This window comes from Urocampus carinirostris, chromosome 2 (genome assembly GCF_059441175.1).
Source record: "Urocampus carinirostris isolate Australia breed hairy pipefish chromosome 2, RoL_Ucar_1.0, whole genome shotgun sequence".
Classification (NCBI taxonomy): domain Eukaryota; kingdom Metazoa; phylum Chordata; class Actinopteri; order Syngnathiformes; family Syngnathidae; genus Urocampus; species Urocampus carinirostris.
This window is the reverse complement of record NC_142350.1, coordinates 44020387-44034718: the sequence shown is the minus strand read 5'-3', so window position 1 is coordinate 44034718 and position 14332 is coordinate 44020387. Positions and strand designations below refer to the sequence as shown.

At 40.7% G+C, this 14332-nt stretch overlaps 1 protein-coding gene across 2 annotated transcripts in view; it reads left to right on the top strand.

The window, feature by feature from the left end:
- The window catches only part of npr1b (natriuretic peptide receptor 1b), a 58048-nt gene that overhangs the window by 7472 nt on the left and 36244 nt on the right, over nucleotides 1-14332 (top strand). For both annotated transcript variants that reach the window (XR_015849508.1, XM_088326631.1), the window contains exons 3-4: nucleotides 10786-10973; nucleotides 12672-12785. Coding sequence is in view for 1 of the 2 variants with exons in the window: in XM_088326631.1 (XP_088182757.1) it covers nucleotides 10786-10973; nucleotides 12672-12785 (302 nt within the window). In the remaining variant the exon portion in view is untranslated. The remainder of the gene's footprint in view (nucleotides 1-10785; nucleotides 10974-12671; nucleotides 12786-14332) is intronic.

The following is a 14332-nucleotide window of genomic DNA, read 5'->3' as shown; positions in this document are numbered from 1 at the left end:
CCTCCGGGCACTCCGGTTTCCTCCCACATTCCAAAAACATGCATTTTAGGTGAATTGGCCGGTCCAAATTTTCCCTAGGTGTGAATGAGCGAGTGAGTTGTCTGTCCCTGTGTGCCCTGCGATTGGCTGGCAACCAGTTCAGGGTGTCTCCTGCCCACTGCCCGAATATAGCTGGGATGGGCTCCAGCACCCCCGCGACCCTACTGAGGATAAGCGGTTCGGATAATGGATGGATGGATATATGTAAGATTTCAAATATAATATAAAATCTTGAAATGATTTAGTTCCGCTTCATGATTTTGTCTCTCATGTCTTGGGAAATATTTTCTTAACCTTTAAGTTTGAAGCTTAAAATGTGGCAATATGACAAAGGTTTTTTTGAAGGGTGAGGGGGGTCAATACTTTTGCTAAGACCTTATATGTGCTGGAAGAGGCTTTGGTGTTGTGATATTTAATTTTCCTGAAGCAGATTCCAAATATGACCTTTCATTATTAAGGCAAAATAGCAAATAGCGTTAGAGGAGGACTATGAGCCAAAGACATTGTACTAGGAGGCAGGGAGTAAAAAAGCCTGTAGAAGATATTGTGCCCCTCAGGAAAGGTAATAAATGTATTGTTTACTAGACACTCGAAATACGGAGTAAAGACAAACATTATTTTTAGGAACAAGTGAAGACTGTACAGAAACCCTCAAGATGTAAAAATGTATTCTGTTCGCCGGAATTTTAAGCATTTATTAATGCAAGCGCTTAATAGCTAAAAACAAAAGCATTCTTCATTTTCGAAGCATTCTTTGTGCAAACGTTTATTAACTAAAAATAGCATTGCAAGCGTTTAATAAGCCTAATAGAAGCGTTCTTCATTGCAAGTGTATAATTAAGAATAGCATTGCAAGTGTTTAATAAGCATAAGAGAAGCATTCCTTATTGCAAGCATTTAATAGCTAAAAATAGAAGTGGTCTTCGTTTTGGAAGAATCTTTCCTTGCTGATGTTTAATACAATCAGAATGCCAATCATTTAATTAGCATAAACAAAGCATTCCTTGTTCAATAAGCATTCTTCATTGCAAGTGTTTAATAACTAAAAATAGCATTGCAAGCGTTCAATAAGCATAATAAAAACATTCCTTATTGCAAGCAATTGATAACTAAAAATAGAAGCTGTTTTTCGGCCTGGAATTTCTGGCGCCACAAATGAAACGAAGCGCAAGTTGATTGGTGCTCGAGTGTAACGTGCTAAATCACGCTAAGGTAATTGTAACGCAAAGCTTGGGATCATTGACGCAGGCGCCAGTCACGCTGGTAATTGCCGCAGGGACGCCGCAGTGGTAACATGAGATGACCAACCCCCCCCATCAGCTAGTATATCAATAGCTGCCGGGCCACTTTGTGTTGTCGGATTGAGAGCTTACATTTTAGCCCGCCATACTTGACGTTTAAGGCCACTTTTGAACCACTGTAGGACCATGACTATTAGAACTGGAGAGGCTATGTCCATTTGTGACTGTGTGCATCCTAGGGCCTTGGAATCACAATCCCCTTTATTATCACTGTGTTGCAACAACAAAGTTAAATAGAATAACATAAAATGATAAAAGTATTCACATCCAAAATAAAAACTAGACACAATCTAAACATTGAACTTAAAACCTGAATATTGCCCTTACCTCGAACTGTATTAGAGAATCATGGTTTACTGTGTTGTAGGCTTTGGGGCAGAAGCTGTCGTTGTCCGTTTCGATGTCCCATTGAGACGGGCATCAGGAAGACATTTATTTCTTGAAAATGGAAGATTTTGTTGTTTTTTGAAGTTGTTTTTGGAAAATTGCAACTTTACAGCCAGCGTGTGCATTAAGCGAGCCTGGTCTGATTGTTTTTGTCATGATCCGACGGATCCCATAACACAAGATAAGATTTTAGAAAGAAAATATTGACGGTAAAGAAATTGGAATTTGATAGTGTACAGGAACAAACCAAGGAAGTTTGCCAGGTTCTCCAAAGATCAAAGAGGTTATATAACTCATAGCTACTCTAAAACAGGTAGCATCCCCGCTACATCATGTTGCAAGACTCACTAGATTTGAATAAACAATACATGAAAGGAGAAGACACAGAATATGCAAGGACACAAACCAACAAACTTAACAAAACAAATTAAATAACGAAGAATGAGAGTATTTTGGGACGCAAGTTAAACCAGTTAAACATAATGTTGGAAGACCATCTGTGTCCACTGAACAAAACATTGAAGACGATGCAGAATATGTATGAACACAAACTAACAAAATGAAGAAAGCGTGAAAGAAAAACAAATTGGAAGATTAACTAACTGAACAAAAACATAATGCAGAATATGTTGGGACACTATCTTAAACTAAACAAACCATGAAAAATGGATGCAGAATTAGTAAGAACCATTACCAACGAACTGAACAAAATATGGAAGAAAGCTGTTGCAGAATACGTTGAAACACTAAATAACTAACTGAATACAGAATATGTTGGGACAGTAGCTCTAACGGAACAAAATATGAAAAGTGGACAATACATGAATATAACCACACGATGATAGAACAATAACAAAATAGCCAAGATGACAAGACAATTAAACAATGTTAAAACACGAACTGGCTCCAACTTAACAAAAGAAGAAAGAGGACACAAAAAACCTGAAAGAAAACGATGCAGAACATGCTGGGACACTTGCTCTGACTGAACAAAACACGAAAGTAAGACAATACAGGATATGTACTCACATACTGTATGGATAGAACAATAACAAAATATCCAAGATTACAAGACATGAATGAAGATGCAAAATATGTAAGAACACAAATTAACAAACTGAACAAAACATGAAAGTAAATGATGCAGAATATTTTGGCACACAGAGATATATTAGGGGCAGCACGGCAGTGCAGTGGTTAGCGCGTGAGCGGCACAGTTCTGAGGTCATGGGATCAAACCTTCCTGTGTGGAGTTTGCATGTTCTTCCCATGCATGCATGGGTTTCCTCCCACATTCCAAAAGCATGCGTGTCAGGTGAATTGGCCGGTCCAAATTGTACCTATGTGTGAATGAGCGAGTGAGTTGTCTGTCTGTGTGCCCTGCGACTGTCTGGAAACCAGTTCAGGGTGTCCCCTGCCCACTGCCCAAAGACAGCTGGGATGGGCTCCAGCACCCCCGCGACCCTACGGGGGATAAGCGGTGCAGATAATGGATGGATGGATGGATGGAGATATATTAATTTGACTAAACAGTTGAAGCTGTGAGCGTCCTTCTACACTCCCAAACACTCTTTGAGAATTCTGATCTTGGCAAAATTTCACCAAAAATACAATACACAGAACATAAAAATACAGAACATGAAAGTTTTAAAACACCTCATATTAGAAATGTGGGAAAACCAGCTGGTGAGCACGCAAACGCCACTGTTCTTTCACTTGATGAAGATGCAAGAGAAGGTGGCAACCCTTATTTGTCGTTTTTCGATTGGCAGGTGAGAAGGGGGCGTGGTAACTTTGACCTTAAGAAACTTGAAGGGAAGAGTTCTTTTTGGGACATAAACATCAGACAAGCAAAACATTGGCTTGTTTATACGCAACGTGCCAAAAGTGTGTGGGTAGGTGAGGACAAACTGCGCAACTGCGTGCGTGCGCATTCCGGCCGCCCCCCTCCCGACAGGACGTTCATTAGGCGAGGTCGGCAACCTGCGCCCTTATAAGGAAACGGCAGCGCTACTATCAGATGTACAGCTATTTCCTGACAAACACGCTAATTCCGAGTATTCCCAGCAATCGCTTTCTCGCCAACAACTGCACGTTTTCCTCCCTTTCGCCGCAATCTTTTTTTCTCCAATTGCGGCGAGACGGCGGCCATCTTGCTTCCATTGAATCTGGAGTTTTGAGCGAGATTCATTGTGACACGGCCGCACGTTACACAAGGAACTTCACACGCAAACGAGCACAAAAATACGAGCACAAATACGCAAGCGCAGAAATACGAGCGCACACATCTTTTCCCAAGACGGCGTAAAAATTGTTTTCTGGCCGGAGCTTTCGAAAGCACGGCAAAGCGATGACATCACAACAGATGCTTTCAATGAATATTCCAAAAGATTTTTTGCATAAATCAGACTTTCTCTCCTCCCGCTTGCCACACGTCGATGTTTACAAAAATCTGCATTCTAATACCAATAAGGTATGCACGACAAATGTTTTTTTCTCCTATTGATATTTCTTTTGTGCGTGTTTAGTGCATGCTATATCTAAAGGGACAGTGAGTAAAATAAAGGCCTCCTTGTGATGCAAGAAAACGTTTATTCAGTACAAAAAAACCAAAACAAACATTGATTTGAATGGTTGCTTGTTGGGTCCCTTAACCACTAGGGTCATAAGGGCACCATTTCCTGTGGTGTGTCTTGGGCAAGTACAGCTTGTTGGAGCCCATCCCTCTCCAGGCTAACAAGTGTTTCCATCTGGTCTTGAACCAGGGACCTTTCAGGTGTTAGGCGAATATTCCAACCACTGCACTACGGCAAAAGTACATGAACTATCATACTAATGTTAATGTTAAAATAGGTCGATAAATTTGTATTTCTTTGACACCGTGGAATCCTCACTTAGGTCGCCGCCATGTTTGTCCCAGATCCACACTGCACTGTGGCACTGGCCCTCACTCGCACCTGGCACAGTGCCATCTAGTAGTCAAATATTACACACTGTGGTTTCAAAAGGAACCACACATAATCTAATCACGTATTTTCTAAAAGAAAAGTATTTTGTTACAGTGTCTGGAAATTAAAATTACAGTAAGAGCTAATGTTGCATAACAATGTATAACATATATAACATTTATTTCAGGGTTCAATTCCAGCTACCACGGCCACCCCTATGTGGAGTTTGCATGTTCTCCCCGTGCGTGCATGGGTTTCCTCCGGGCACTCCGGTTTCCTCCCACATTCCAAAAACATGCATGTCAGGTTAATTGGCCGGTCCAAATTGTCCCTAGGTGTGAAGGAGCGAGTGAGTAGTCTGTCTCTGTGTGCCCTGCGACTGGCTGGACACCAGTTCAGGGTGTCCCCTGCCCACTGCCCGAAGAAAGCTGATATGGGATCCAGCACCCCTGCGACCCTACTGAAGATAAGCAATGCAGATAATGGATGTAAAAAATTATTATGACATCTGGTTTCACCACGAAAATTAATTCATTCATTCATAAATGGTTACTGCGCTGTTTTCACTCCATAGTGCCCTCTTTCTCAGTAGCCTAGATGGTAGTGTGCCCGCTTTGAGACTGGGAGGTCGCTGGTTCGCGCCTCGACCGAGACATACCTAATTGGTATAATGGCGGCGCCCTCTGGCTGCGGCTGCATCGACTCGCTACAACGGGTCAGGTGTATCGACATTTCGTTCTGTGTACATTGTTACAAAGAATGACAATACAAAGGAAATTATTATTATTATTATTATTTTTGGCCAGCTTGACAGATAGTGAACAACGTACCAAATAAGGAGACTTTTTTTTAGTTTTTGTTCATTTAATATCCTCAATCATTACCCTAATAATATCAACATAAAACTAAAAACATACATTGGAATGTATCTGTATAGTTAGCAAGCTAAGACATGCTAACAAAAATACCAAACAAGAGTAAATCATTTTGTGCATAACATTACCGTAAAAAAAATCTTTATTCAAGTAATGACAATAAGTTTCATACTTACAGTTATTGTCCAAAGCAACCACAAAAAGGGATTTGCATTAAGCGTTTGGAGTTCTGCACTTCTCTTTTTTCCTTTTAGCAAAAAAACAATACGTTAACCACAACGGGATCTTGAAGACAATTCTATATGTTTTTGAAAGGCAGAACAGTTACCCAATGCAGTATAATTTAATCGTAACTATGAATTGCCACTTTGATCCACTGTATTTTCTGGTGGGTAAGCCGCACGGGGGTACAAGGCGCCCTTTTCAAATATCTGGCTAATTTGGGCTCTTATATTCAGCAAAATAGGGTATTTTTTATGCCTGTCATTATTTTGTTTACGATTACAATAACATTATACAGATCACAATATTTTGTTATGAGCACCTGATATTGCAGAAAAACACAGGGTCATGTGTTCTTAACGTGAAAATATGTCATTTGTAAACAAGATGCAAGTGCTCTAATTCTGAGTGGCACACATCTGTTGGGTAGGAAAAAATATATTGCATATTATTATCAAGTGAAAATATATTAGTTGTAATTATTAGTAAGCAGAATAAATCAAAATATACAAATTGATGGCAGTGATGCTTTGCTAAAGGAGTACAAAACTTTGAAATATATACACTACACTTTGTATGTATAATTAAACGTTTACGCACAAATACACACAGGGATACGAACACTCCATTGCCTCACACACATTATTAAAGAGTAAAAATGAGACATGACCAACTTACAGCTCCAAGCTAAAGTCTTATTTTGGCTGAGCTTTCCAGTGCCTCGCGCACATTACAAAGTGGGCGAGAGGAGGTGCAACCAAGTTATGCTATTACTTCTATAAAAAGAAGATATTTCAACATAAATGCTTTAAATCTTAGTTTAGCTCTCTGGTGCTTCACACACTTGACTAAAAGGTAGAGAGATGACCCAATCAAGTTGTGTTCCTTCTTCCATAGAAAATCTAAACATATTTTAATGGGGAACATACGTTCTTTAAATCATATAGTAATAATTGTGCTGTTGATTATGATTCTCACTACAATAATGATACGATTCAGTTTAAAGCGCCTTTCACCCTAGCCAACTCTTATCTTGGCCAAGTTCTCCGGTGACTCCTGCACATTACATAAAAGGTAGAGAAGAGAGGAGACACGACCAAGTCTTGACACTACTTCTACAGAAAATCTAATTATATTTTAATAAGGAACATAACTGCTTCAAATCTTATCTTGGCTGAGTACTCCGGCACCTCATGCACATTTCAAAGATGTAGAGAGGAGATACAACCAAGTGTCTCTACTAGTTTTGTAGTAAATTAATATATATTAGAACGTAAATTAATTCACTTATTCAATTTTTTTTCAATTCAATAATTTTAAATCCTGGGCGAGCGCTATCTGGTGCATCATACAAATTAGAGGTAGGGAGGACAAATTATATTCTTATGAGGAAAATAAAGGCTGTTATCTTAACCAAACTTTCCGGTGCCTCAGGCACAGTACGAAGGCCAGGAGAGGGATGGGCACCACAAGGCTGTACTTGACCAAGACACACCACAGGAAATGGTGCCCTGCAACCCTAGTAGTTAAGGGATCCAACCAACCAAGTTGTGCTGACACTTCTACAAAAAATTTAAATATATTAAAACAAGGAAAGTTAACGCTTTGAATCATTCTAACAATTAGTGTTGTCTGATTGGATATTAAATCATGGCTAAAATTGACTCATTATAAACTCCATTTTATGGATCTGGCTTATAACCTTGAGATCATTTTTGGTTCAACGACATCAGCCCAAAAATATTTGTGCATCCAGATTAATGGTTAAAATTGTCTACAAGAAGATTGCACGCAATACTTTTGTTGTGCTACCATGGACCAATAAAACTGGCATCCTCCTCCGTTTTTACGCACATATTTCCTTCTCATCAAGATTCAATCAAGTACTACCTTTTGCCAAATTGTAATGCTTTTTACAGTAGGAGGAGCCAGACGACGGCGGCTATTTTGGGCTTGCGTTGAGCTGGCGCCAATCTTGGGCTGCGTGCGTGGCGGCTTTTACTGCCGACTTCCTGTCGGTGAAACAATGGAGGGGAGGGACCAAAATCACGAGCAGGGCTTCCTGATGCTCGGAAAGGGGGGCCGGGCCAGACCAGAACCAACACGCTCCGTGTAACCTGATCCCCCATTATTGTTTTTCACAGGGGAAAATAAACTGGTAAATTAACTTTCAAATGTCAGAGTTTATAAAGTCTGAAATTTATGAGGAGCCAAACACGGAATGCAAGCGTCAAAGCGATGTTTATATCGATGACTTTCAAGTCTGAAGTCCTTTTTCAGACATATGTCGCTAATCTTCTAACCCTTCACAAACTCCAATCCCCTATCTGTAACCCCTCAAACTCTTAACTCCTAACACCTAACGCAAAACGTTTACCGCTAACCCATTAACCCCAAGTCCTAACCCAAGCCCAAAACTCTAACCACTAACCCCCAAACCCTTTAACGTCGAACCCAACCCCTAAACCCATTGGTGCACCAAGAGGGCCTGCAAGGTCTTCTCTGCTGGCTTTGAAAATATCTGAATCATGTGATGCTCATGTATTGTCCACTGATAAATAATTGCAAATTGTCTGTCAGCTTGCTTTCATTGCTTTCCCCCTTGGCTGCACTGCCTCCATGTGTGCTTTCATATTTAACCATATAACCAATCACATTTCAAGCATTAGTTGTTGCTAGGCTCAGAGGTCTGCCCTGAGGCCTTCAGAAGCAGATCTGCAGGGCCTCGAGAGACCTAACAGGTGACAATGAAAATTTGGATTCTTGAAGGCGTAAAGAAATATCACCTAGGGTGCGGGCGGTAATGCACCCAAGTGATCGCACTAACAGCCGTTAAACAAGAAAATACACTCTTGTGTGATTAAACCGAGCGGGCCTTTGGCATGCAGGAAAATGTATTCTTGCCCACAAACTACGAGCGGTACCCCTGGCTCAGCTTCCCCAAAATATTTGCAGCGCGGCAAGCAGGTGCGCGGGGAGGCAGAGCTCCACAGCGAGGTGGGAGAGATTAAGACTGTTGTTTTTGGTGCAAGCGAGAACTTTCATTCCTGGGACATGAAGATGCTGAATCCCATGTGGAGCTTTTTTCTCTCATTGCTAAGAGACACCGATTTGCGTTACCACCTGTTCACTAATGACGTTTTTGGTGGGTCGTCAGGCACGGTGCAAAGCGACTTCATCGCTGCCGTTTCTGGGGTGGAAGAGATCAGAACGGCTCTTAATTGGCCGCTGTTCGCCTCTCTAATCGTGGATGAGAATGATAGAGCGTTACGTCATCTCACTGAAGCAGATGTCAGTCAGGGAACGCTTCCTGCCATTTGAAAACGTTATCAGTGTGAAGCCAGCCATGACTTTGCGGATCTTGTCATCTGATTTTTAGTGGAAGATAAATGTCTGGGTTAAGTTGTGGTGCAGCATCTGGATTGAATGGGTAGCGGGCTGGAATTTGGGGGAGCGCTCCATTGGCGTATTGAGTTTTTCTTTTGGCTTCACACATTTTATGGCATCTTAGGGTTAAATTTAGGGTCGACAGCGCATAATCCCTGAAAAAATGTGTAGTTCGCGAACAAAGCGGACCGATGAGCGGTAGTTTGCGAATGACACACCCTTGATTCAGACTTAAGTGAAGGCCTAAGGGTAAAATTCCCGGCCCGCCAATGCTGTCATCACCACCCTAAAAACGCACACAAGACTCTGAAAAAATATCTTGCCCAGGTATAGAAAAATGTTTTATACGTGTTCTTTTTCTACTTTGACCTGGGACCGGGTAAGGCTTCGTGGTATTGGCCCAGCTGTTTTCCAGCTAAAATGCCCATGCTACACTCATCTACAGGCATGTGATTGCAACAGAATAAAACCTTTTATATTTCTGTGCATTAAAACTTAGATGACTCAATGTCAGTAGCACTTGCAGTGATTATTTCAGTTGGGGACAAAACTTCAGAGTGTTACCTATCAAAAGAGAACAAAAGTGTCCATATTCTCATAACGGTTCAACAGTTCAGCATTCAATTTACCCTGGGTCAATTTGGATTCAGATTTTTGGGGGGATTTTACAGGGATTGAAATAAAATAAACAGCGCCTTCTTCTGGTGAGCTCAGTTAGGTTGCTGACTATAAATCCTTGAAGAAAACCGAGGTGTCCATTACACTATCTCAACGTCACATCGCAATGTCGACTAGATTTCGGTTAATCGTGCAGGACTAGTGGACTGTCTAGAGGGTCAGCCACCACAATATCTGTGTGTTGTTTGTTATTGAGGTATCCGTTGCAGCCTGGTCATCCTGGAAGGGGGATTGTCACATGTTTGGTACTTTCTCAAGGTTTATTCATTTTCCTCATGTTGATGTTTTTTGAGTTTTCCTTGCCCTCGTGTAGGTTTTAGATCAGGGGATGGCGTAATAATAGTCCATAATAGTTTGCAATAATCTGTGGTCAGAGCAACCCTTTGAGATTCCTTGTGATAAAGGGCAATAAACATGATTTGACTTATTTTGGAATTATGTTGCCGCGAATGTCAGTTTTTTCCCCAGGGCCATCACCATCCTAAACAAGCACACAAAATGCTGAAAAATATACAGATGGCTATGCCGATAAATAGATAAATGTTTATTCATGTTTTATTTCTACTCTCATTTTGAAAGAATTGCTTCTGTTTGCAGACTGTTTCTTCCCCAGGGCCACCACCATCATTAACAGGCACACAAAACAAACACATCATTGCACTATTGTTCTGATTCACTTACAACTTGATCAGTATTTTGAAGGTAGTGCTTGTAGACTGCCACCTCTCATATTCTCTTTTGAAGTCTTATTTTTTCCTTTAAAGTCTTTTATTACACGTTTATTGTAGAGTGCCATGTCTAATACCGTTGTAAACAATGTTCACTCCGTTGTAATCCATGTCAATAAAGACAATTCTATTCCATTCAAACCCACAAAATGCCCTTTTCCTTGGCAAAGGCTGCAAATAAATGTGCAGTCACGCTTTGCTTTTTGTTTTTTGTCCCCAGTGATGTTCGTGTGCTGCTCGCCGGACGTGTTCCGCAATTTGATGGTACACTTCCGGCAGGCCAACCTCCCCCACCAACAGTACGTCTTCTTTTTTATTGACGTTTTCGGCGAGAGCCTGAAATCAGAGCGCCGGCAACCCTGGGCGAGAGGCGACCGCTACGATGCCCTGGCAAAGGAGGCCTACCAGGTAGACCTCCCCCCTCAATCAGTTGTTAATTTCACAATTTTGGAATTTTCTTTCTCAAAATCTCTATATTTTCAAATTAAATATACTTTTAATGCAATTAGGGTTAGGCAACATATTACTTTATAAATTACGCCAATAAAGATTATTTCTATCTAATTCTATCCAATAACTCCCTAAAAAGCCATGTATATTGGTTAATTTTTCTGGGACCTTTACGTTTTATTATCTGGCCCCGTGGTGAAAATGCTACTGTCCATATACTGTTTAAAGTTAATGCAGTGAGGGGAGGCAGATCCGGCTGAGCCTCACGCATCATCATGGAAATCTAAAATTAAAAATATATCAAATGGTTATATTTATTCAGTGTTTAAGTTCTTCCTCATTTAACTTTACAATATTTGGATTTTCTCTCTCAAAATGGTCGCATTTTCACATTATATCATGAATATTATCAATACAATTAGCATGTAACATAGTAGAATGCTGAGCAGATGCAGAGTGAGGCAAACAACTCTCTTGCGGCATAGCAGATAGTGAAACCAAGAATTTACTATCGGCGACTCATTCATCCCCACATAATAGAATTAGATATAGTATTAGCATGCTAAAGGACCAGCACATACACTTAATTTATAAGTTAAGACAATAGGTTTTTTTCAATGATTCAGCTTATCTGTTGTTTTTTGCTTTGTCAATCAAATGATGAATAAGATGTAGTTTCTTGTATATGTAAATCCGACTGTGCCTTGCCAGACATAAACCACACTACCTGGTACATTAACTCGACCTTGATCTCAACATGTGTCTTCAATATGCTAATTTGTGTCACGTCGGCTAGATTTTGTAGACATTCTCTCAACTCGACTGAGTTTTATTGATGATGCTCGGGCTGGGAGACAAGCATTGTTGCCTACCAAGTGCTGTACGAGTCATCAAATTTGTGTTGTGGATAAGCGGTCTAGGACTCAAAAGCGGATGCTAATTTTGGATGCACCCAAATAAAATTTGTGGGCAAAACTGGAATGTGTAACACTTGGCCGTAAGTATAAAATGAACCCCCCACCCCAAAAATATACAATCATTGGATCTCACAAAACCAGAAAAAAAGAAACAATTCTTTGTTCTTTTTGTAGAACACAAAATCTCTCAATTGAAACAACTTCATTTCTAAGGCCAGAAGACTCGAAGGTGTCCGACATGCCCGGCGGTGTGCTGTTCACGTGATTGCTAAGGTTTTAAAAAAGTTTCAAGTTTGTGTTCAATTACCACAAAATCAACCCAAACAAATAACTATGTTGTCTTTGTAGAACCCAAAAAACTCAAGACTTACAGAGCTCTTATTTCAAAGGCCCAGAAAGTCAATGGACTCAAACATGGGGGGTGTTGTCCTGTTGACGTGGTCTCTGTGAGCTCAAGTTGAGATATTGGGATATTTTGTTCACTTATCACCATACTAAAGCAAACAAATTACACTTTTTTGTCTTTGTAGAACCAAAAATGGATTGGAATTTAAACATTTTCTCATTATGAAGGCCTCAAACGTGTCCTATAGTTGTCCTGTAGTAGATCTCTTTGGTCTTGAGAATAAATTGAGATGTTGGGAGGTCGTGTTCACCAAACCAGCAGAAAAAATGACACCTTGTCATCTTTGTAGAAACAAAAAAAAAATTATATATTCGTGTTCCATGTCATCGACAGAATGTGAAGATTCTGACTTATCGAGAGCCCGACAACGACGAGTACAAGGACTTTGTCAAGCACCTGAAAATGGACGCCAAGACCATGTTCAACTTCACCGTTGACGACTCCCTGGTCAGTGTGCCGCTCTAAAGCTAAGCTAGCCCACATCCACGCTAGTTTAATATGCCAGCGATCTTTCCCGGGGCCTGTTATCGCCCACCTAATCACATTACTGCCTCGCCGGCTGCCTTATCGCACACGCCCATTGTGAGCGCTGCCTGCTCGTAAAGCCAGTTAATCAGTTGCAGACAGCTGAGAGACGCTAATGAGCTTAACTCAGGTTTGCTTACGAGCCTGACGCGGTAAATGTCAGCAAACACCACGTCATATCCCACTTGCCATTGTTTATTTTCTCCCGAAGATGAATACGCGTTGAAAATATTCCACGTTGAGGTGCTAGCGTGACATCATTCCGCATCGCTCCTCTGAAAATGTGGAAGAACCAGGCGTGGGAATTTCAGGTTCAGAAACACTCCCACAGTTTCCTGATTAGAAACCATGAAAGGTCAACTGTGGTACGGTTTTGACTTGCCTGAAACTTCCACCTCTGAGAATTCTGGCAGGAAGTGGTCTTAACAAAAGCCAAAGGCTTTCACGTCAGTTGCCATTCGTGCATGCGGTAAACCCTCGGGATATGATATGAAGCTGTTTTGAGGTGGAGATTTATAAGTGAAATTGCTTGAGAGCAGGGTCTAGAATCTTACGCTAATTAGGGAAAGAGTTCCGAAAGCCCAGATAAAAACAATAACAAAATAGCATATAATAAGTACTACTTATATGTATTCTGCATTAGATAAAATCATCCTTAAATAACATCTTGTTTATTTTTTGGTGTGACATGACTTAAGCCGGTAGATTGGAGTAACGTGTGGATGCAGGGGGGGGGGGGTGGCGTCAGCCGATTTAGATTAAAAGTGGTATTAAAACTTCCACTTGTTATGTTGATCAAACTGCTTTAATTGTCTCCTCATTTTTAAAAGTAGTCCCGACTGTCAATTGGTTATGGCCTTGGAAAATTTTAATCAATCGTGAACTTTGTCTTCATGGTTACCATGTTTTGACTTCTACATTCAGCATCACTTTCAGCTTTGTGATGCACAGCAAATAAATACAGTATTGTATAGCCGACTAACAGTCTTCACGAAGCACACGAGAGTCTCGACTGGAAAAGGAGAAAGTCATTGTGGGAGGTGGTTCAGCCAATAACATATCAGCATTCTCATGTTAAAACAAACTAATAGCAGAGCAGCATTTGATACCACATTGATCAATAGAAGACATGCATTTTAGAAACGGAACTTGGCATACGCACCAACACTGCAAAGTTCGATCTTCATAATGGGTTGCATGCATGTTAAATAATTTGGTGTTGATGTGGTAAAGTGGGGAAAATGGCATGACAAGGGGCCAAAAAAAATACCTTATTCCACACTGTAACATGAAATTGTCAGAAGGCGGGGGCGATGTATCCTTGGGGTCTTCCGTTTTTCCAATACATAAGCAGCCCCGCGTTGCTTGCAAAATGGTGACAATACACACCCTAGGTTGCATGGTATATCCGCAAAAACTAGACCAAGATTTTTCCATTGTATAGGGTTTCGAAGGGGAAAGAGAACTCT